Source organism: Struthio camelus, chromosome 1 (assembly GCF_040807025.1).
Source record: "Struthio camelus isolate bStrCam1 chromosome 1, bStrCam1.hap1, whole genome shotgun sequence".
NCBI lineage: Eukaryota > Metazoa > Chordata > Aves > Struthioniformes > Struthionidae > Struthio > Struthio camelus.
In genome coordinates this window covers 1,804,096-1,828,635 of record NC_090942.1, presented here as the reverse complement: position 1 = coordinate 1,828,635, position 24,540 = coordinate 1,804,096, and the positions used below count along the sequence as shown (strand labels likewise).

The 24,540-nt window shown below is 52.5% G+C and overlaps 1 protein-coding gene across 4 annotated transcripts in view; it reads right to left on the bottom strand.

Moving 5' to 3' along the window:
• Positions 1–564: 564 nt before the first annotated feature.
• Positions 565–24,540, bottom strand: part of NRF1 (nuclear respiratory factor 1) — a 71,090-nt gene continuing 47,114 nt past the window's right edge. For all 4 annotated transcript variants that reach the window (XM_068945281.1, XM_068945118.1, XM_068945042.1 and 1 more), the window contains one exon: positions 565–1,284. In XM_068945281.1, coding sequence (XP_068801382.1) covers positions 1,121–1,284 — 164 coding nt within the window. In that variant the 3' untranslated portion in view covers positions 565–1,120. The remainder of the gene's footprint in view (positions 1,285–24,540) is intronic.

Genomic DNA, 24,540 nt, shown 5'->3' with positions numbered 1-24,540 from the left:
CCCATCGGAAAGTCAAGTAAAATCGGTGCCGGGGGCCTTTCCCTCCTCGCGAGGGTTTGGGGCGATGGGGGGAAGGTGAGGAGGGGCGGCAGGGCGCAGGTGGGGGCGGCGGAGGGGGTCCCCCCCCTTGCCGGGGACGGTTCCCGCGCTGGCCGAGCTTTGCTCCGCGGCGGCCCGGGACGCGCCGGGGACGGAGACGGCGGCGGCGGGGGCCACCGGTCCCGGCGCGGCTCTCGGCCGAGGGATGTGGGGCGACGGCGGGAGCGCGGGAAGGCCGCGGCGCTGCCCCCCGCGCGGCCCCCCCGCTCCAGCCTCTCCCCCTCTGGCCTAAAGCCCCGAAGAGCCGGGCTGGGGCGGGGGGGGGGGGGGGAAATAACGCTACGACGACCTAACCCGGCAGGGACGTGGCCGCAGCGGAGAAAGAAGCAGCGGGCTGGAGCGCGCGGCGAGGGGGGCGCGCGGAGCGGCGCCGGGGGCTCCCCGCGGCGCTGCCCGAGCTCCTCCGAGGCCCCGCGCCGGGCGGCCCAAGCCCCAGGCAGGAGCCTTTTCCCGACTCTCGTCCTCTTATTTTTTTGTTTTTTCCTTTTATTATTATTATTTCATATAAAAGTCCACGTTAAAACCTTCGGAGGCGAATTGGCGAAGGGCGGCCGGCGCCGGTCCCCGCGTCGCCCGGCGGCCGCGCGATGATGGGTGCTGGGGCCGGGGCAAAGGGAGCCGGGCGGCCGGGGAGGGGGGGCGGTGCGGGGTTTTTTTGGGTGGTCGTTTGGTGGGTTGGGTTGCGTTTTTTAAATCTCCTCAGAACGAAAGTCCCGTCGCAATTCGGCTTCTCGCTCCGACGAGGTCAGAGTGGCGCTATAAAAATGCACTTAACACACATCCGCTGCTATTTTGTTTTTTTTCTCCTTTTTAAAAAAAAAAAAAAAGAAATATGAAGGTTAACAAAACCTCTTGCTTCCAAAGCTGGGAGACTCAATGCCACCTGATTGCATCTCTGGAGAGGCGTAAAAAAATTATTCGCTTAAGAGACGAGGAAAAAACGAAAAATAAACAAAAAAACAAACAAACAAAAAAAAACAAAAAAAAACCCCAAATCACCCCGATGGCGCCCTGGGCACGGTCACTGTTCCAAGGTCACCACCTCCACCGCCTGCCCGTCCATGGTGACGGCACTGTCTGCTATCCTCGTGGTGACGGGCGCCATCGCCACCTGCACCGGGCCGTTCCCCTGCGCCAGGCTGGTCACCACCGTCTGGTACATGCTGACGGGGATCTGGACGAGGCCTGCGGAGACACAAAAGGGGAGCGGGGTCGGGAGGGAGCCGGCCGACGGGGATGAGCGGGCTCCGAGCTCGGCCGTCCCCGGAAACGGAGTAACACGAAGGAAGAACCATCGCGGAGTTGGGGGGGAACCCAAAAACGAGGCCGGGCCGGGGCTGCGGCCGAAGCAAACGCCGGGCGGGCTGGCGTCGCCCGAGGCGCCGCGCCGGTCGCCCAGACACGGCCAACGCACGCTTTTGTAACCTTCCTTCCCTGGCAGCGGCTCGATGGGCCCCGACGTGGGAGCTCTGCGGCCGAGGAAGGGATAAATTGGGCTCCCGTTCCCGGGCGGCTCTCTCCCGCCGCCTGTCACCCAACACCTCAACTCATCTTCTTGCAACAGCCGAGCTGAGGACGCTATCGGCAGCCTCGGCTGCGGAGGCGCCAGCCCCACGGCGCTGCCCCTCTTCTCCAAAGCCCGCTGGGTTTGGGGCCGGCCTAGACTTAGGGTGAAGTTTAGGCAGACTCGGGTCGTGAACGTGACGTGCCGCTTGCTGAAATTTGGTAGCGGAAAACCCAGGCGGGTGACAGACATAAGAAAGCAAACTGACTTTCCCAGCCCTCCCCCTTCTACGAGTTGGGTCCAGCAAAGCCCGAAACGTCGCCATTTTCCTAAGGGTGGCTCAGCTAGGAAGAGAGATCAGGAACGCCCGAGTTAGGAGGTCACCACGCGCTTGCAAAGCTTGGGGCGCGTTCCTGGTGGCAGCGGCGCGAAGGAAAGCACTGCTGCCACAAACACCACGAGCCCGGCTTAGCCAGGTAACCACCACCAGGGTAACGACCGGACAGGATGAGGCCCCCGAGGACCTTGCGATGTGAATCGTTAAGAGAGGTAGAAAGATTGCCAGAAGGAGCGCTAGGACTGCTGGAGACGTCTGCAGGCCAGGCAGGGCAAGAGGGGTCTTGCAGCACTTTGGAAGGGGACCTTCTGCGCCTCTGCTGGAAAACACCTTTCGGGGTCCACAAATGCAGCCACTGAAATCACACCTCGCCTAGCGCTCCTGCCAGCAGAGCATGGTGGTCCCCTTCTAGCTCAAACAGTTCAGGACAGCAGGTTCCCGATTCCGGCGTTCCCGAAAGAGGAGTGCAGTCTCGTTCGATTCAGGTTTCGGTGGCAGAGACCAGACCTCCGTCCCACCAAGGGCATCGTTTAATAATGAGGCAGCAGAGCGTGGCTCAGTGTCCTCAGATAACTTACTGTACAGACAGGAAAGCTTACGACTTAGTCGTGCTGACCAGGTGGGTGGCCGCAGCAGAGAGGTCAGTGTGCTTTGCAGCTCTTTGACATCTCTCAAGATCTCCAAGCACGCTGCAGCTAAAGAAAGTTTTGCAATCCCGCAGCCAAAGGTCTGCCCCACTTCGGCAGGGTTAGGTACATGTGCACGGGCACGCCGCAGCACAGCCGAGGAACCCCTGTCCTGCTGTAACGCTTCATCCCCTGCAGCCATGAATGACGTGGAGTCAGAAGGCACAAAGCTCCCCAGGTGCTTTCTAGCAGAGAGGAGTTTCAGGCTACACAGCACTGAAACGAGAGCTCATGTTTTGCCCTCCCAAAGAAAACCTCCAGTCAGACTCTCCAACAAAACTTAGCACTTCCCAGCTTAAGTAGGTTCTAGCACAGACCTGGAGATCTGGTCTAGGGTCCACTCAAGCCCCCACTCCAGGCCAACAACGCAACTAGCCCTAGGAGTTATTTGGGTCGCTCACCTGGCTAAATGGAGGTGGCTGGAGTTCTCTGAAATGACAGTTTACTCCCTGGGCCAACCCAAAGACCAGAGTCACCAAAAGCGACTGACCCGTCCTCGTGGACCATGGAGCATGCCAAGGTAAAAGCCAGATCCCTCTGGGCTGGTCAAAGGTAAGCATTAGGTAGGACGGAGCTACTGCCTGCCAAAGGAAGGCGTTCCCAAAAGATGGTGAGATGGAAAGCGTTTCTTGGGAAAGGGCAAGTTCATAGCGCCCGAGGTTTGGCCAAGGCTGACCACATCTCGGCCACAGCACACCTAAGAGCAGGGATCTCTCCATGAGAGACAGCGACACGCAGATCCCTTTCTGCATGGGATTAAGCTAAATCGCCTCAACGTCTGACGTAGCAGCCTTCCTGGCAGGAGCGGTAACGAACCAAAGGAGGAGAGGGGTGAGGGCTGGAAAGTCTGCTATGCATTAAAGCAGAGATGATCGCCCTTGGGAGAGATACGATTAAACTACTGAGATACTGTAATCAGGTCTAGGATTGGCCCTGCACTGCATCTGCTCAGACCTGCACCCTGATTAGCCCTAATCTAGCTGGCATATGTTAATCTAAAGCATGGATTTCAGACCCTTTCAATTGTATTAAAAACAGGAAATCCATTAGACAAAAAAACTTTTCACGTCTCCGCAAAAAAAATACCTATCTGCAAATCAAGTAGAGTGCTGCTAGGGTGCTCCACGAGCAACAGGGCACGCACAGGCAGGAAAACCCTGCCGAAGGGGGGAAGCGGGACCGCGCCGGGCCCCGTGGCACAGCGCTGCGTCGGCCGCACGCGGCTCAGACCTGCTCCTACCTGGCGAGCGATGACAACAGCCGTGATTAATAATGCACCGAGCGGCGCACACAATGGGAGCCGGCTCGGTGGCCGGCAGCGGGAAGATGCAGCTGGGATGTGTGTTTGCTTCCTCTTTGTGAAGGGATTTCCTGCCTACGGCGCTCCGAAAACACACCCAGCCACCAAAAACCTGTCTAGAGGGAGAGGTGTGCGGGGCACAGAGCCCCGACAGCAGGGCCTGGAGTTGCCTCCCTCCCTCCTGGCTGTCACCACCACCTCCTCTCCCGGCCAGTGCCTCCCTGCTTCGGTTGGGACACGAGAGCCAGCTCCAGCGAGCCGGTGACAAGGAGGACATCTCCACGGTGAGCTAGGCTGGAGCCAGGTATCAAGGCCTGTCCGCCAGCCAAGCCTTTCACTTACCTGCAGCATGCCAGGAAAAGATTTTGTGAAGGATCAGCAGGCTTTGCGACCGCTAGGAAGAAGGCTATTGCGTGGCTAAAAGATGGCCAGCACGGTCTGCCAGCCACCAAGGGGAAAGGGTGACAGGACACAAGAGCAGCCAGGGAGGAGGAGAGCTGTGGCAGGTTGAAATGGGGACCACGAATCAAAGGCTGCGAAGGATTAGAGCTGGCAGGCTCCGAGAAGGCTAGCTGCACTCCAGTGCCAGGTCAGATGATCTTAGCAGCTGCATTTCAGCTGGGAGACTCCAGCGGTCAACAGGAGATAATGCAGCTCCTGCAGGTTCAGCAGAGAAGAGGTTACAGCTTTCAGAAGAAAAAGGGTAAGGGTTAGGCTAAGCCTACAACTGTGGGGAACCACAGGCTTCAGAGAGGCCAAAAATCACGTAATGGCTGACGCAGACATCTTACCCCCAACACGGAGGGTAGATCAGCAGCAGCATCAGAATTTTGACTCTAACCTGAAGGTGATGGCATAATTAAACCATTATAAAGGACTTTGTAGGGAGAAGGCCACGAGGTGGGGCACAGAGAGGCTGAGATGCTTCAGCGCTCTGCAAATCGGTGTCCAAGTTCAGCAGCACCCTGGACATCCAGGACAATCAACACTCAAGGGACTAGGATCATTAGTGCCACTTTCTGCCTTACTTTTATATCTCTTCTCCTCCTTTGAGATCAAAACAACTGCAGCAGGAGAAGGAAATGTACCTCGTGTCCAGATGTTGGACACTCCCAGTTCTGCCAAATCTGGAAAACCATCCTTTTGAGAGACACCAGGTCTGTCTTTTTTCATGGTACCTAAGACTGAGTCTATTCCCAAAAGCACGTCCTTACCTCCTATTCAGTTTCTAGCAGCAGTAAGCAGCTCAGGCTACCTGATAAGTTGCTCAAAGTACACAGATAATCAACTAGCCAAGAAAATCTGATCTTTGATGCCTCGATTCAATGAATCGCCATTTCCCGACCATAGAGGAGGTGAGCCTGCCTGTTGATAATGTCCATCGCAGTGTTGTTTGTCAGCTGGAGACAGGGATTCAGGGCACATTCATCAGTATCCCACGTGGCCCCAAATCCAAATGCCGAGAGACAGAAGTTGTCACTCTAGGACCAGCTAACCCAGGCCATCAAGCTTATTTAGTGGATACGTCATCCCAGGGATGAAGCAATCGTGATGGATTTGAATGGAGATTGGGTGGGTATGGCAATACAGATCCTAGCACCACAAAGGTCCCATCACCAAGGGAACTTTACAGCCTGAGGCAGCCTCAGACAAAGCGCTCTGTCTGAAGCCAGACTGTAAGGACCAAAGTTGTGATGGGACACGTCTGAAGGCACTCGCTGCCGCTTGTGATGGGAACGTTAGGCACACGCTCATTACAGCAGCGGTGAGTTTTCAGCTGGACAGTCGGGTTCTGCAAGCCTTGAAACGCACCCTTGAGCAGAAAAAATCCTCTCTTGATACCAAGGCAGGAGTTGCTTCAACAACCCATATGGATCATACAGACGCTGAAAGTGACAATTTTGAAAGCTTAGTCCTCAAGTTCAATACCGAAAGACACGCAGAATGGCTGGAAGAAGAACACATAATCCCAAGGGACCTTTCAATTGCCAGTCACTCAGGGAAAGAGATATCCTCTCTCATCTGAGGTGGATTCCTCCTGAGAACGTCCTGGTATGGCCCTCTATGCCACAGAAAGCCCAAAGAAGCAGGATCCCACTCTGCAACGTTTTCTGCCTGGTGCTCAAACAGGAAGACGAGAGCAAAAAGTCCTTGAGAGACAAGAGACATGAACCGGTCTCATTCGGGACCAGAGCAGGTAACAGCAGTCTGTCAGCATGCTGAACCCGGACTCAAGAAAGGGAACAGTTCTTTTCTTTCAAAAAGCGCAAAATCCTCATCTTTGGTAGCATCAGCTTCAACCGAGGGTTGACCTTGTGCCAAAGCAAACTCTAGCGGGAGCAGTCTCTGGCAATGGAGGACTGTGAGGAAGCATACGGCAAACTGAAAAACACAATTCGCCTCCTGCATTAGGGACTCAAGAGTCTGAAGCAATGTTTAGCCGTGCTCTGCGGTACTGAGCCAGTCTAACCCTAGCAAGAGGGGGAAGGGGAGACGGTGTGAGCTTTCTCAACATACCCTCAGGGATGCTGGTTAGGGAAGAGTTTAAGAGGGGTGCTGTTCACAGAAGTAAGTTTATGATTTTGAAGGTTGTGAAGCTGCAAGAAACGCTGCTGTGAAGCTGAGCGCAGAGTGGTGAGGAGCTACAGCTAAGGCCTGCACTCACCAGGTAGCACAGAAGCATTGCTTTTTCAATTTCCTTTGTAGGGCAAAATAGAAAACGCACAATGACTTCAGCCATCACCCTGGAGCACAGGACATCATCTGTTTTTTAGCTAGGCAAGGTAATCCTATCAACAGCCAAGACCCCGAGAGCTACACTTCCTCTTCTGAAATGGAGTCCCTGGGCCCACTTTGGATCAGCAGAAGCCATAAGCCAGGCCAGCTGCATCCAGTGCTGCTCTCAGGGCTCCACTGGCACCACAAGCACACTCAGCACCACCAAGAGAGCAGGATGGCTCTCGTGGATGCCAAAGTCAATTAGCCTTTCTCGGCTCTCTTGGACACCAACAGGGACAACTGCTGAAAACTGTCCAGTTCATCATTTCCTTTGAACATCTGCAAGTGCTGCAGAGTCAGGAGACCACTGTGAGCGGCCTCTCGAGTCTCCTTGCCTGCCATGGATGGAGCGTCACCCAATTTCAACTGTGGAATTCAAGCATTTAGGCATCCTCCAAGATCACAGGAAGCAGCAGACATCCCTTAACAAAGGCACCTCCCTCAGGATAAGATGAACCATCTCCTGAAAGTAACTCTCTCTTTCCACTAACTATTGCTAGAGCATCAATGACTAACTCAAATCAGACATCTTTTAAGATAAGATGATGATTGGAAGGTTTCTCACCATCTGAAATGGCTTGCTGACAGATCACAAAAACCCCATGCCGTTATTTCAGCTCCAACAGCTTTCTAGGCGCACAATGGTCCCAGCCTCCTCTCCTCCCTCTCCATTCTCTGTGCCATCCTTTTCAGCATACAAAAATTGTTCCACCAAATGATAATTTGAAAAAAGCTGGAGTCCTTACTCTGCCTGGTGACCTCAAACACACCTCAAAGATCATCATCATCTGTCTTTTCAAGAGCTGCTCTGGTCAAAATCACAACAAAGAGACATATAACATAAAGTACCTAAATTTTTGGTAGCAAAGCTGAGTCAGGGCAGCTCACAGACGGAGCACTAAACTGAGCGTTGCAATTTAGCAGGCTCCAACATAGCCTTGACTTTTCCTTGAAATGGAAGATAAGCACAAGAGAAAACGAGATGCAGCATTTCCATCAAGCACTGCACGGGATGTAGGAAGGACACAGCAGCCCAGAAGCCACTGTCTTCTTCCCTGCACCACCTCCATCTTCAAGATCACACCTCAGTCTCTCAAACTGTCCCTGTGTGTCACCTACCTGCTTAACATCATCAGTGATTCAGTTTTTCCTTAGCCTTAGCTCCTCTTGTTCTACTTCAACAAGCTTTCCTCCTCTGTTCATTCAGAGGAGCAGAAGCTGTGACACAGTGGCCCATAAAGCCTGGCTGATCTGGCACCTCCAGCCCAATGCCATCAGAACTGCATGGGCCAGGTTTGCAAAACCACGCTTAAACAGCTCTTCCCCCCGCCCCCCATTTAGATTCAGCAAAGGCCACTCAAGGCTTGGCATTTTCAGAGTACTTATTTGGAAGCCAAGATGTTGACTTCAAACCTAACTTCAGGCACTTGTATTCCGTTTAATCTTAAGTCTGGGTCAGAGACTGACCTTCCAACTCTATCTGCAAGGGGACAGCTCACTGCACTGACATCTTATTATACATTTCTGTTTTCCTCTTCTCTACAAGCAGGGAGGAGTCACAGCTCAGCCAAGATCTGGAGGGCCTTTGGCTTCATCTCCCTTATTTCTTGGCCTTTCACCTTTGTGTCTGTGGGAGAGGAAGGTGATCCATCCTCACAAAGGGTCCACACAGTTGCTTGCGGCTCCTTTCAGCAGACCACGGCAGGACAGGCATGCTTCTGCCTCCCACTTTGTTCAATATACAATCCAAGAGAATATACAGACCCAGCTTTCATCCTAGAGAGAGAGCCTAAAGTACACCACACTCCTTTGTCAAGTGACTAGCAAGATCCCTGGAGATAATTTATTTTTATTTTTATTGCTGTTCTTTTGGGATGTTTGGAGGGCTGGTTTGTTTGTTTGTTTTTTAAGTTGCAATGCTGTGATACAAAACACTGGGGATGGGAGGCTGCTGATTTACAAGAATCTCTGTCCCTGGAGGGGACAACCCAACCTATTAAGTGACATACAGAAAAGGACTGAGCAGTGCTCACAGAACTATCTCCTTTGGAGCTTCAGCACTTTCATGGAAAGAGAAGGAAACCCTAGTGAGCCAACCCAATGCTCAAACTCTTCCCTGGCACACCAAAGACCCATAGTCTTCAAGAAGTGGTGACAAACAGCTCCTTCACGGATGACACTTCACGGCTGCCATGCAGCTCTCTCTTTCCAGCCCCTTCCTGACAGACTAGAAGTCTTCCATTTGCAATCACCTACAGTGAGGACAGTAACATAAGGACAAATTTACAGTTATTTTTCATGTTGGAAATGATTACTTTAATCTGAAATCCTGGGTCTGTCATTCTGTTCTTGTTTTCACGGGGTTGAAAACTGTTTTCTTCTTTGAAGAAAAAAAGAAAGAGAAGAGGGTGCTTGGGAAAGAAGGCAAAGCAGTTCATGGTGGATTAGCCTCATGCCTTCAGCCCTTAAGCCTTACATAAGGTTACCTGTCTCTCCCTTTCCTCTCCGTAGGCAGCTGAGAGTGAATTTAAAACTTGATAACAACGGGCCCGGGACGCTGGCTCAGCCAGAATCAAGTCGTGTCTGTACTACGTATTGCGTATGAAGCTCAGTTCTTACATGGCCTAACACGCAAGCTCCGGGTTCCCCGTGCAAGTCACTCTAAAACCAAGCCAATTTTATGTGTAGAAGACGAGGTGAGGAACACGCAAGTAGGAGACTGAACGGGCACGTGTCTACCTGTGAGCTGAAAGCTTTTTCACCCGGACTCCGCAGGCGAAAGCTTAGCGAATAACCCTTCTAAGCTTCCTTGATCAGCTGGCTTTGCTGCAGAGTGAAGGGCACACCTGATAAGATTAGCAGTCTATCATGGTCAATCATGTATATAGGAAACACAGTTAAAAATAGAGGAGGTACACAATGCCTAATGTCTGCTCAACTTGGAATTCTCTTTTTCTACAATCTGTTTTCTGTTAAGAAGAAGGAAGCTATTTCAGACAGAGCAGACAGGTGTAAGTAGTGCAGCGCTTCTCAGAAACTACAGATAGGAAACACCTACAAAATCAGAGTCTGCTCCTCTTCTGATACATCAGATATTAAACTGATGACTGGACAGAAGGCCAATATAGCACCTTAAAGCTTCTGGACAATCACCTAACAGGGATCCCTATTATATTTTGCCATAAGGACTTTGCTAACTTCCCTGCTGCTTTTTAAGAAGTCCGATAATTACAGTACAAAAGTTCTATCTTCTCTTCCATTGCAGAAGTTTTCAGATTAATTACTACAGAATCCTATCATAATTCCTATAGAAAAGTGTACTCATTACCTATTAAAATCTACAAGTCTCTTCCGGAGGAAGAATTGTGTATCTTGACTGATTCTATCCTACCTTTGAAACAGCCTTTAGGAGTCTACCTTTCCTACAGAGTTTATTAAAGGCATCTGCAAGAATTAAGGCAGTTCCATCTAAAAGCGATAAAATCTTTCATTACTTGAGCTTGATAAAGCCTATTTTATAAAACATAAAGTCACTTGAATTTAAAATAGTTCTTTTTTTTTTTTTAAAGCACTGAAATAATATATATTGTAACGAAGCAGATAATTATTTGCCAGAGTTTCTACAGGAATGATGCTCCGGGCACCCTTGCAAATCGCAAAACGGTGTGCCAGGGGAGTATACGTCATACTCCAGCTGCATGCCAAAAGAAAGGTGTCTCCACAGTCTGAAAGGCTGGAGAGCTTCAGCCTGGAAGTGTACGTGGACACACACACACACACACACAAGTTTCTCTATCTACCTTCCTGTTTTTCTGTCTTCCTACAGGGGACAGCCTGCCTCGTATATTTTTTCACAACGTTCAGCCAGTAGCTTCTCAAAACTGAGGGGGGCTGAGAGTTTCTTTGAGAGGCTTCTTCCTTTGCATTGCTGCTTTAACTCTGTGCTATGCCTGTGACCTTTAAAAAGCTGAATTTTACAAATCCAAAGATCGCAACACTCCCGCAAGCCCGTCCATTACCACCGTGCTGCTGCCCGAGTGTCATTAAAACACATGTTCTGAGCCCAGCTCTGCCCTCCTCCTCGATTCTTTACTGAGGTAACAACTACAGGAGAGCTCAGCTTGCATAAGGCTACAGGATTGGGCTGTAACACAGTCACACTCCCTGCAGGCATGCGTTATCTCCACCCCACGGCCAGAACAGCGCTCAAGGGCAGAGCAGTGGATGAGACAGCCATTACAAGACGCCCTGATGCCAATGTACACCCAGCTTCTGATGTCTTCCCCTAAAGCGTGTGAAAGGAGGGGAAAAAAGACAGACAAACCTATCCCTTTCAGCCCCAAGAAGTACCACGCACAGTCGCACAGTCAGGAACCCAAAGGACCAAGTGGAAGCACCAACAGCAGCTGAACCCCCCTACTGGAGACTACCACCACAAAAAGGAGCTCACCTGGCGAACTCTCTGCTAGGCTCCACTTGCAACCTGAGCAGTCTGCTGCTAGGAAGCCTGACAATGAAATGCAAGTGTGAAAGGCTAAGCAAAAGCCAAATGCTACAGCTGCGGAGGGCAATAAGTAGAGTAATTCATGCATTCATGGGAAATAACACTCTTTTGCTTACCGGTCTTCATACGTGAACTAAAATACAAAACACTTACGGCCTTTATGTAATTCAGTGTCCACATACAAAGTAACATCGTAATATTAGGCACAGTAACTTAAACGTTTCTACCTCCCCATAGAGCATTATGTGCATAAATAATCGGGAGAGTAAGTGATAGGTGAGTATCGGCTACCTGTAGATATCTTGCAAATATTTAGACGAGTGGCTTAATCGGATCAGAACAAGAAAGGGCTGCGCGGAAGTGAGAGCCGTACACCCGTCTCCCAGAGGCTCAGGCCACCTCCGGTCTCGCTCTCCACTATTCCCTGAGTAACGAGGGATGAGAAATGAATGAGAGGCAGAAACGCCTGCCAAAGTGGCATTTCTGTTCATCCCAGGAGCACTAGGCTAGAAAGATCACGAAATCCAGGCGCTCAGCCTCGCTGGCCTCTGAAAAGAGCCCAACGTATTTTTAAGGCTACAACAGACATGGATCTAAATGAGCTTCACAAGTTAGTAGACTGCACGATAGATCACATGTGAACATGAACATTAGCATATACTACAGAGCATTTAACACATGGAGATATAAAGCGGCTATTGTTCTGGCAGTAAGGTAATACGTAACCAGATAGTCTCTGGCTTCATCTAAAAAACATTTTCCCAGCATTTCCCTGACTCGTTCGGCAGGAACTTCTCTTTGCTACAACAGAGCGCAGCATTCATGACCAACAAACAGGCCCAAGATTACGGCTTTTCTCCTTCAGCGCCGTGCTCCCGACTCGAGGCCCCTGCTTCACCCTTGGCAATGCCAGAACTTGCCCCGTCCCTCCCGTCTCAGCCCCGTGGCCCCTTTGCGGGGAGAAACCACTGCGCTCTCGACCCGAGAGAGCTGACGTGAAGTTGCAGAAAGTGAAGGGTGCAGGTTTTGGAGGACCAAGAACTCTGGAGGACCTCCTCCACCGTGGGAAGGAGCTCAAAGCTTGGCCTTGCAAATGCGGAGAGCTGCAACTCTCGTGCCTCGGGTCTCTGCTGGGTCCTTACCGTACGCTAGTGACCACACTGGCTGCAATGAGGTAAGCGCACATCTTTTTCCTCGGGAAAAGAGGGCTAGACGCACATCTTTAGGGTCCTTCTTTCTCCATTCCCAAGCACACCCCTTAAATCTAGCAACGCAAGCGCCCTTGCTGCAAAGCAGCACATGCCCTCGAAGCGACGGTGTTAGGCGTCACCGTGGTGCCTGCAGCCTGTCTCCTTTAGGGGCCCAGGGACCCGTTTGGCACAGATTTGCCCCTTCCCCCGTGCAGCACCTGGCCCACCTTCAGCAAGGTGAGCCATAAATCACGGCGAACACACGATTCGGACACGGCGCGTGTCATGGAAGGAGCAAGTTTTTACAGTCCACATTCCTCCTTTTTTCACCTCTCACCGTCTCCCGCCGCCCGGGCTGCGCAGCAGGTGGGAGAGCTTCCTACCTCTCGCTCCTGAGAGCACCTATTCTTGGTATGCTACTGCCTCTGGCAGATTCCTTGCTTTTAAACTCTGCACATCTGTTGATTAAAAAAAAAAAAAAAGAAAGAAAAGAAAAGAGCCAGTGTCTGGCCTGGTGCCGAGACACAGAACGCGTGCATCGGGGCAAACCCCGAGCCGCGCTGGCCGGGCGTGAGCGAACCCAAGTAGCCTGGTAGCGCCCAGAGAGAAGACAATGATGTGTGCAGAGAGAGGGATGACTGTCCACGTTGCGATAACCAGGAGCCTCGCGGGCGCTTCCTCCTGGTGGGTCTCACCTTGGGTGCGAAGGGACCCACGAAGGGGAGACTAGGGGCACACAGACAGGAGGACCCTCGCGGACAAACGCCATAAGAAGAAACAAGTAGGCACTTGCCTAACCGCCTGTCCTGTCGTTTCCCGCTCGCAGCGGCACGACCAAACAGGTTGCAAACTTGATCCATGAGCAGGGTGAAAGGAGCTGCAGCGGCTGCCGAATCTTTCCTGCTTTGCATCTGCTTTGGACGACTCAGGCCAGCGGCCCGCTTCCAGACCGCACGAACAGCTCTCCTGGCTCAGACCACACGGCCATCCAGCCCAGAAGCAAGAAAGCAAATCTCTGACAGTGGCAAACAAGCAGAAAACCTAAAACCCGGCAAAGTCCAAGTCTTTTTAATTTGCAGTGGGACTTCAAACCTCTTAACACTTAACTCCTATTTGGAAGCGCGACTTGGATGCTTTCTGAAAAAGATGTGGCTGAGAACCTCTGAGTAGCTTTGGCTGAGGACATCGTAACGCAGTCGTGGGTTAGAGCAATGGGAAACAACCGGTGGGCCAGATTCACTGATGGTGCCTAATTGAACACAAACACCACTGCCTGCTGATCCCGGTGACTTCAAAGGAGCTGAACATACTATATTTATGCCGGCAATAAAATTCAGCTTCCATTAGCTATACGTTCACCTTTTAAATGCAGCGGCCCTATCGTGCGTGCACCAATTAGAGTCCCCTAATGCTTGGAAGTACAAAGCTTTTGCGAAGGGAAGGGCTGGAAGGGAAGAGATCAGCCGGCTCAGGGGAATAGGCGAGAGAGCCTTTCACTGCGAGGGCTCTTGTTCAAATCTGTCATAGGCCAGCGGTAACAGATGGCCATTTCTGAAGGCTGCTCAGTAGCTTACATGAAATGAGGGATTGTCTCAGGCCACGTCCTGGTGGACAACTTATTGATACCACAAACACACTGTTAGTGGTTTCTGGCAGACCCAGCAGAGAAACCAAGGGATTACACGGGTTCAAAGCAACTGCTCCCTACCTGATCAAAGGCACCTCTTCCTGGGGGGAATCGAGGCACGCGTGCCGGCAGCCTAGGGCTGCAGCTGCCCGTGCTACGGGCAACCTGCGGCAGCGTGGCCGCGGGTCTCAGGCTGAGAGCGCCTGCTTCAGTCGTCGTCGTCTCCAACTCGTAAGCCCCGTCACTGTTTGCCGAACTTCTCTTTGGACGCGCTTGGGGTTTCGAAGATTAAAATCATGGGCAGGGAAGTAGAGACGAGCACGTTCAGGGAGCTGGGACACTAAGGAGGCACGGTCCTAGGGAGCGAAAGCCGACGGCAGTCTGTAAGCTGGCGATGGCAAGAGCAAATAACGCCACGATTAACTTTAAACCAATTCCAAGTTAACGTCCTCCTCGGGCTCTCCCTTCTCAGAGCCCGTGCCATCTCTAGGGTCTGCTTCAGGCGAGGAAGTCTTCTGAGGGTACCTGGGCTACAGGCAGAATGAAAACAGTCGAGCAGTGCCCGAGCGGGCCGTGTGCCCTGCTGTCAGCCTGCAGCGCAGGCGCCGGGGCCGAGCGCGGCCCCCGTGAGTCGTCAGAAGGAGTTACGCCGAGAGGGAGGTGTACGCATTAAAGAATAAATTAAGCCAAAGGACACCAGGGGCGGGGTAGGAGGAAAGAGCCACGTTCAGACCTAGCAACACCGTCTCTGTTTTTGGAAAAGATTCAGAGGCAACCGCTTCAGGAGCGACTGCTTTTTTCACCTTGGAACTGGTTTCGCAGCTTCGCGTCAGCGCGCGGAAGCCCGGGCGCGCTCCCGACCTGCCGAGCGCGCTCTGCAGCGGTGTCTGCTGCGGCTGCGGACACCCCAACCTGCCCGCGCGCTCGTGCCGCCAAGTAAACGGGAACCTCCTAGAGGAACGGGCAAGCGGCCGGCACCGTCCTGGTGCGTGTGCTAGCCTGCAGTGCGGGAAAATAGGGCGATTCCCCTGCAATCTTCCTGCACAGCTGTTTACTAGCTGCGGATTACTGCTGTCACATGAGCTGCTTTACAGCAAAGCCAAGCTGTCTTCATGAGCTGAGAAGGTCACTGGGAGACAGGGGCCTCCAGGGACAAACACACTGCCCTCTACCGTGGCTGTGATTTACTTCCCAGAGGGACGCCAGGCAGCAGGAAAAGCATTCCCTTCTGGTCAGAGGGCAAAGAAAAATGGGTTTTACCTTCAAGCCTTCTGCCCAGCTACTATTACGACTCATCCAGTGAAAGGCGAGAGCAGGGATGTCCCAGTGGGTTAGGCTCGCGCTGTCTGTTTGCCAGGCTGTAATCGAGGTGCTGGTGAGCACAGGGGAGGGCTGGAATGGTCCTTACGGTGACAAACGCCCTCCCGCTCCCTTGTGCGCCCATAGGCAAGGGCAACCTACCAACGCTTCAGACAAGGCCACCCAAGAACGTCACCAGCCAAGGAACGCCACGCCGGAGTCCCATCGCCCCAGGCTCACCCACAACCTGCTGACACTGCAGAACCTAAATGAACGAACCCTTCCTCAAAGGAGCATCTAGAAACGTTGTCCTTTTCTAACCCAAAACCTAACCTCGCAACACGAGGGCCAATGGAGAGAGAAGACCTTCACCTGGAAAAACAGAAGTCTGAAGGTCCAGTGCAGCCACAGAGGAAAATGACTTAAAACCTGCCATCTTCATCATTCTGCCGTAGGCAGGTTTGGTGGACGAGGAGAACATTTCTGCAAGCAAGACAGCTCAGACGCTCACATGCGGTTGCAGGATGGGGCTCTTTACTATGCCCCAGAGGCACAAGACAGATGGGGTTGTGCTTTTAGGCCTTAAAATCAGTCCCTGCTACAGAGATCCAATGAAGAGGATAAATACAGCCACAGAATGAATCTCTAGGCACTCTAAGAAGAAAGAAATACAGGAACTTAAGAGGTCAAACTCTGCTCCGAAAGCAGCTGAGGCTGTTGCGAAGGAGGGGCAGAGCCATTTTTAAAGGCAAAGAAAAGCCTGAAAACAAACAGCGCTTGGCACTGATGCGCCCCGCAGTTAGGAGAGGTCTAGCCCGCACCGCGAGCCCTCGAAGCGGTGAACGTACAGTCTGAAGAGCAGGGAGTGAAGGAGGCTGCGCTGGGAACAGACAGCGCAAGTAGCTCCGCGGGGAAGACACGTCAGTCTAATATACAAGACTACTGGCTTCTTGAACGGCCAGACGTACAAAACATGCCTGGACGCACCGTGAAGAGGAACGTCCTTGGGAAAGCCCCAGCTTGTAGCTTAGCTTACAAGGTATTTCTCCTTCTAGTGGGGGGCCTGGCGGGGGAAAGAGTTTACAAAAACCATCTCATTTCATAAGATGCCTTACACAGTTACAACAGCTTGCTGGGATTTCAGCCAGCTTCCCATTTGGATCAGATTGCACCCTACGCCCACTGACAGCCATTAAGAGCCTGGAGCTCACAGCCGCCCTCAGGTCAGACAAGCCTCCGTGCCTTCAAAACGCAGGCTCGTTTTCCAAAGGCTCTCCCCGGATAACGGGAGAGGGTGCCCCGATCCGGCCCACTTCGTAGCTACAAGGGTACCTGCAAGGAAGGCAAAACCTGTGCCCTGCTGTCACGGAGCGGCAGATTGCAGCCCAGTTCTGCTGTAACGCCGGGGTGCAGGGGGATTAGAAAGCCCCTCTCCATCTGCCCTGATTCAGAGCTGCTCTTTCAATTCTCCGAGCCCTTGAATGGTGCCAGAGGTAGAAGCGGCGTAGCACAGGTAGAAAACCAGCAATGCAACCACAGACAAGCCAGGGACATCCGCGCTCACCCATCGCCCCATGGCTGGGGGCGAGGAAACACCACTTCCCCAAGCAGGAGGCCACCTACTTGCAAGCTGAAAGTTGTGCGGAGCTGCCTTTGCACACCCTACGCCTGGGCACCAAGGGGCCAGGTGGGATCCGGCCGCAGAAGAAACGAAGCCCTACACAACTCGAGCAGCACGTGTTGCCTTTGCGGGCTGGTGCCCCCATGGACACGCCAGCAGCCGCCTGCTCCAGAAGCCGCTCGGCTACGGCCGCACGCAAGGAGGGCATGCTGGGATCTCTCCTGTGGGATTGCCTGGAGGAGCAGGAGGAGCGGCTGGAGATCGACAGAGATCCAGATCCCGAGATTGTGCCGGCTGGGCCAAGTGCGGCAGCTCTCAGGTGTCTCCTCTCTGATGTTAACAGGGAAGCTCTTCCATAGAGGGGCTATGATGCCCCATATCTGAAAGGGCCCAAAACATTGAGGGAGAGGTTTGAATCAATTGTCGTTTTAGGCAGAGTCCCTCATACGTACGCTTCGTCCTGGGAGCACTGAACAACTTTTGATGAGGAGCAGCAAGTGCAGGCTGGTTTCGATCCCAGCCTGACCCACCATCTACCTGATTCAACTCTTTGGGGTTTGAATGCTTAAGGCCAGACCCATGCAAGCAAGTTTTGTCAGCACAGCTGTGTCCGGCAGAAATGGCAGAAAGCTGCCTTCCCCAGCCTGACTTTGCTTGGTGGGAGAAGCCACCTGTGACAGTCCTTTCACCAGCGCACAGTTTGCGAAGGTGGTGGGAGCAGCTGTCCCACGGAGGAGCTTTGCTGGTACAGCTCCACCAGTGAAGCCTCCAACTCCATCTGTGCCCTCTCCTTTACGCCAAGAGCTACAAATAAAACGGCGTGGCACTGAAGATGTGCAGTTTGGCAGGAGGGTACCTTCCCACCCCAGCCCGGGGCCAAAGCACAGATCCCCTGGTGGCAGCAGCAGGGAGAACTTGCCAACAGGCCTCACACAAATACCTCCATCCCTTTCACATCTCGATCCCTGGGCTGGAAACAGTGGCAAGCAAGGAGTATTCGTCTATCCAGTTCTGTGCCCCTAGATGCAATTTTTAGGGAAACATCCTAACTCTATTGTTTGCCATTTCTGCATCTGCACTAGGGAAAAAAACCCTCTCGAGCCAAATCCTACAAACTTAGTCACACATCAGTTAAAACGAGTCCTTTACTCCATAAAGATGACAGCGTCCCTTCCTTCTCCTGCCCAGCATTTATCCTGGCCGAAGAAGCGTGCGGCTGCGCACAGCTGCCGCCTCCATCACGTTACGCAGCCGGCAGCCAGAACGCGCCTTTCCCACCAGCAAAGGTGAAACCAAACTCCAGCGAGCTGAGCGCCGAACGCCCCGTCGCTCCCCAGATATCCGGGTGCAGGGGATGTCAGCAAGAGGAGACCGGCAGAGCTCAAGACTTCAGCACCGTGGCTCTCCAGCAAGGCCAATTTGTGGGGGGCTTTGTCACCATAAAGTGAGACAACCATCTGGAAATGAACTGTAACATCGGCAATGGTAAAGCCAAGTGAAGAGTCTTGCTAAGAGAAGGAGAAAAAGCATCATCCAGTGAATACCAATACACACCGCACACATCGCTTGACCTGCCAAAATACTTGGCCTCTTTGCAGTAGGCGTCCTGCACTGAGCAACTGTTTCTGAAGCCACGTGGATTATTGAGGGACCGCGAGATGAAGATGCAGAGGCCTGGATAAATATTTCACAGAGAAACACGCCAAATAAATAGGCTTCATATTCAATCTAGCAACACAATGAATTTCTGGTAAAGCAGCTCATTCATTCAGGGTGCGCCCAGCCAGATTTCCTTATTACTTTCTTGCATGCAGGGTCACCATGTAAAGAAAACTAAGACGATCCTGGAGAACCTGGGAACGCAACAACTTGGAAAACCAAGGCCACTGCTGCTGAAGACGAGCAGAAAAGCCATGCTGCAAAGATCCTTACTAAGACAAATCTCTGTAAGGAAAGACACCGGTCCTGCCCATTTCCTTAAATCCATGTTCTTCCCCAGCTCAAACCTTGTCTGCAACCAGGCCAGGCGCAGGAGGAACAACACCTCCAGCATGCAACCTGCCTCCCTCCAGGCATGAAATAGCCATGGCCCTTTGCTTCCTCAGCCCTGAAGACCTCAGACCAAGAACGCCTTAAAATCCAGCTACCTCAGTGAAGCTGAGCCTTTATGGAAAAAACAAACAAACAAACAACAACAAACAGTTTTTCTTTCAAATTTATAGATAAATAAAGAAGAAATCCTGATCAGCCTGGAGTAGATACCAGCCCTGCGCCCTCCTCCAGACCAGAACAAAAGGGAACATATTGCAACTACGCTGAAAGAGGAGGGCTGCTGTCTATTTCTTTAAATGTAATGTTAATGCCTTGTAATCAGCTTTAATTTTTAAACAGACCCAGCCCTCCTGTCCATTTCCCCTAATTCAGGACACGTGGAAGGTAAATGGCCTATGCTTAAACCGGGACAGCATCAGCTGCGACAGCTGGAGGGCCTGTAAGTCTCCACTGCCTGATAACAGGAATGGATGTCAAAACTCACCAGGGGAGGGGAGACGGGGAGGGCAAGGGAGGTCCTGGAGATGCTCTAAGGTCATCTAGAAGCCAGGAGATGAGGTCAGACAGGGCATGGCTCAATTGCTGACGGAAACTCGCTGAAACCACCAGGACTTAAGGAAGCGCTATAAATGCTCAACCAGAAAAGGACTTGGCAGCGACTCCCTACCTCTGGTGAGGTTGGCTTCCGTTTCTGGATGTTGTTAAAATCATCACAAATACGCAAAGGGGCAAAGGCAGCTGTCTTTTGGAGGAGAGCAACAAATAAAGCCAGGGACTGAGCAACTCCTGGGGTCTCCCCAGGATGGTGCCTTCTGTCTTTGCGAGCTCAAAGGCCTGCTTCAGAGCTAAGAAAGCTGCCTGCAGGCTTCACGTGAGACTCAGACACAGAACAGGAGCACAAACTACCCAGCAGGCTCTCCTCACTCTCCTTGACACAGCTGATCTTTGCAAAAAGGAGAGGAGACCTGCAACACATCACTAGCACTCATCATGTAAAAAAAACCAAACCAAAACAAAAAAACCTTTTCCTCCCAAGGATCTCATGTGACAGACTCAGAGTGTCTCACTGTCCCAAAAGAGAAGTACCGTACCCCAAAAAAATCATGTCGTGCCTCAGTCAAGGTACTCACCAAGGTTAAGCAATAAGCCAAGAACCAGAACTGAACAAGCTAAAACCAGAACATCAGATACCTCGCCTTCCACCATCAGCCTCCTGCTCTGGCCACGAGACAAACCCCCTCCGTGCCCGTGCCCGGAGTGGTCCTGGCGCTACGCAAAGCTCGAATTTGTGCTGGAGGGTAACACAACTGCATGACGCTGTAGCTAGTGCCTGGTTAGCTGGACTGAAGGAAAAATCTGGCATTCAGCACAGTACAAGATGGAGATGTCTGAGCCACTATTTTTAGCCCCGGTTGGTGGGCAGACAAATCCTAATCGTCAGCAGCAGTCGCCTCGTCATCGGTCCCAGCATGTCAAAGCGAAGCAGCACAGCGCCCGCGACAGCCCGGCGTCAGCAGGACAGCCTGAGCCGACTGAACCGCCAGTGCGGGCAAAGAGGAGCGCCCGAGAGTAACGCAGGACGCCGGCACAAAGCGCGAGGTCCATCGTGATGGGTTTGATGTCGCCGGGCAAGGCAAGCCATGCTGATCTTACCAAGGCTGGTAGGATTCATCCGGGACTAGGAATGCTGGAAGACGTGGTGCCAATGGAGCAGCGATCCCAGTCGCTCCTGCCCAGCGTGCCCGGCGGCTGCGGGCCCTCGCGCTGGGGTGACACCTCGCAGCACCGTGCAGACTGCTGGCACCAAGCACGCGGTCGGCATCCTACGATCCCAGCGTTGCAAATCGTACTTCGTCCACAGCACAGCTCTCCCGACAGCCGGACATCGACAAAGAAAGGGTGCAAACGCGGAGATGGCTGCAGTCAAGGACCCTCCTCTCTAAGGGGCGCGTGCAGAGAACTGCATGCACTCGACACAGAATGTGCTCACTGCAACCAAGGTTCACGCCAAGATATTTTGCTCAGAGCGCATCAGGGCCCTGCTGCTGACAGTAATTCATTCTCACGCAGTAACTCGGCCCTGAGGACTCGCTTCTCCCTGCTCCTGGAGCGACCTGCTCGGAGCTCCTGCTAAGCACACGCGCCCAGGAGCCCATGCTCGTCCACTTCAGCTCTCCTCGCTGGCGGGCACCACCCTCTCTTCTCCCCTGCCAACTGAAACGCACCTGCAAAAACTCATCTTTCTCATTTCTGCTTCGGATTAGGATTCTATCCTGCCTGTTCCAGGGCAACACTTTGTAAAAAACAAAACAAAACAACTCCTGTTCCCACCAGGAAGACTCTGCAAGAACTCTACCCTTTCCTTCCTGTCTGCTTTGCTGCAAGCAAGTTCATCTGCGCTTTGCCAAGTTGCTATCGTCTCATTTGGACCCTTCTTCCCTAAAAAAGAAAAAAACAAACAAACAACCCCCCGCCCCCAAATAGATTTAGCAGAAAAAAAACTTTAAAAGACTCACATTTGCAGCAGATCAGCCTACATGTCCCCCCTGCTTTATTTTTTTTAACCTGCAGAAAGCCACCGGTTACCAGAGGCTCAGCGTGCGGCACCTCCCTGTCCCGAGGCATCCAAAAGCAGGAACAGGCAGTTCTCTCTTTGCTGGGTTCGCCCTACGCACCCCTGTCTGCTTTCACGCTCTTCAGGAGAGGCACACGGCTCGGAGAGCAGGATCGAGGCTCCTGCCTTCCCCTCCTGGATGTGCTTTCGACTGTGAACACCTCACGCAGAGCCTGAGACACCTGGCAACCTCGTTGCAGGCCTGCAGGTCTCTCCGCTGCGCAGAGGAGGGTTTCCTCTCTCCCATATGTACAGCTGAGGGTGGAAACAGGTTTCACCTGACACCTTCTTGACTTCGTGCAGGAGGCTCGGCAGCCTCACCCCGAGCTGAAGCCTTTCCTGCACGTGAGCAGTTTCTGCTATAGAAATCACCAACCGGAACAGCTCTCACGTGCAACAAGTCCCCGTTACCCTAAACGCCAGCTACATGCACGTCCATCCTATGCTAACTTGCAAGAAATGCTTCTATATCGATGCCTTATTCCTCTGACTGCGAAAGCACCGAGCTTGCTAATCCCCCTGTGCTCACGTCAGAGTCCTAATGCTCTCCCCACGCTTTCGTCACAACTTGATAATCCTGGCTCACCGTAAGCCTGTCTCCCTTTGGCCTTACTGAAATTGCTAGTGATTTTTTTTGGATGAGCGGGGAGATGGAGATGGACGAGTCCCACCGCGGGTTCCTCTTAGCACCCAGCTGTGCCAGGGTCAGGGCAGCGTCGGGGGCCCGAGCGCTGCCGGCAGCCTGCCTGGCCGGGCAGAGCTGAGCCTCGTCTGCAAAACGTGCTCTGGGGCCGGGAAAAAGAGCAGCAGCTGGTGCGCGGGAGGACCGAGGTGTGCGAGCAAGGCTTCTTTCGGGTGCTGGCTCTGCCCAGCGCAGGTCAGTTAAGCCTCCGCTTCTCTTACCACCGCCAGCTCTTTCCACTGCGCCTCCCTTCACGCCTTTTGTGCAGCTCCGAGCACGCCGCCCCTCTCGTCTTCCAACCTGCTCTTCAAAAAGCCGCACGTTACGCAAAACTGCAATAACCCCAGGCCACTCTGCGCTTGTCGTGACACTGCGGCTACTAAGCCGACCTCCCTTGCGGCAGGGAGTCTGCTCGTCCTTCACCTCTTACACTTAGGGGTTAGCGCTGCTCACTGCTACGGCCCGGTGCTGGTACTACTCAGGCACTAACTTCATCAATATTTAAACACAGAGTCAGAAAACCTGTAGCCAGAGCAGCTTTCAAGCCCCTGATCAGATCAATGTCAAACAAAAGGCTGCAGTATGAAGATGCTCAAGCCGGTGAGGCCCAGGCTGCAAGCTGGCACCGCCACCTCTCCTTCCCGACGCGGCTCGAGTTTCCCTCTGCCGAGGCCGGCGGTTGGGGCGGTCTCCAGCGCCAGCCCTGGCACGCTGACCCGCCGCGCCGAGCTGCCTTCGCGCACACCAAGAGGCGCCCCCGAGGGCAGAGCGCACAGTTTCCTCTTACTGGAGCGTTTTCAAATTCCAGCCAGCTTCACAAATAGATGTTGCTAACGACTCCATTCACTTGCTTCGAATATTACTTTGCTTTAATTCCAGTCATTTAAACATATAACATCTGAGGCTCAAACTGTTGGGTCATCAGTCCCAGCATCCCGACTCAGACCAGCTGCGCCAGAGCAGCAAGAAAACCATAATGCACTTAGCTAGTTTGACACTGCATTGAAGCAGGAGATCTTATTTCCCTTAGCTATAAACGTAAGCGATCACAAGATTATCCACAGCCCTTTCCCAGTTCAGCCGCACTGCTCGGCTCCCCACTCATTGCAACGCTGAATTTAGTCCCAGCTTCTGAGACATCTAGGAACACGCAGAAGTTGCCTCTTTTTAGCCATCCTGTTTCTCTTGTATCACTTAATTGTCATTCAGATGCCAGAGAGCGGATGGGAAAAATAACACATTAGGAAAGAGTAAAACAAAACAAAAAAAAGAAAATAATTTTGTCTGTTGGCTAAAGGCAGGAACTGGAACACCTTACCCGACCTTAAGCAAATTTGTTAAACTACTGTCTCAGTTTCCCTATCAATACGTTGGGGAAAAATGTACCCCCTCAGGGGAAAGTAGCACGGATAAGGGATTAAAATCTCTGCAAAAAGAAACTACGGATGTGTAAAAGCATTCCTAAAGAAAAGCATTTATTGGAAATATTGGCAAATTAAGACTTTGTAAGCAACAGCGAGCAGGGGGAATTTGTCGGTTAATTCCATTACAGCTCTAGAAGTCATTTCCCCTGTCTCCTTCCTGCAACCAATCACACCGAATCGCTCCCCGTTTAATCTCCTGACAGAACCGCGCTCGGAGCAGCTCGTCCTCACTGCATCAAATAACCGAGCGCTGGTGTCCAGGATGATCCTCACGCTCGGACCCCGGGCTTCCGGGTACGGAAGGGCAGACAAATCCCGAGCGACAGTGCCAAAGCTGAAAATCCATCTGCCCTCCATCCCCAGATAGAGAGACAGCAGGAATGGATACCCACATCTCCTCCATCCCTAAGGGAGATATATTAGCTGGTTACGTAATAAAACTAACAGCATGGCGCTTCCAAGGACTACTGCGCAGACAAAGCCCTTCCCTTTAATACCACCGGAGATTAGAGCAAATCGAAGAGGAGTGGAAACAAGGAGAGGGGCTGCGGGTGAGGTTTTGCACAGAGGAAAATGCTGCAGTCTCTCCCCTTAATGCACTCTAAATCCCATCTGATTTCCAACTCTGCTGTTAAAAAAAAAAAAAAAAAAACAGCCTGCATTAAAATGATATTAATGCTAGATGAATGAGGTAGAGTGACTCAGGGCCTAGAAGGGTGTGGAGGAGGAGAGTTGTTTAGGGGAAGCATCCAGAGGAATCCAGACCTTGAAAGCACTTTGGAAATGGACCAAAGCGGGCAGAGGCGCAGATTCGCTAACCCAC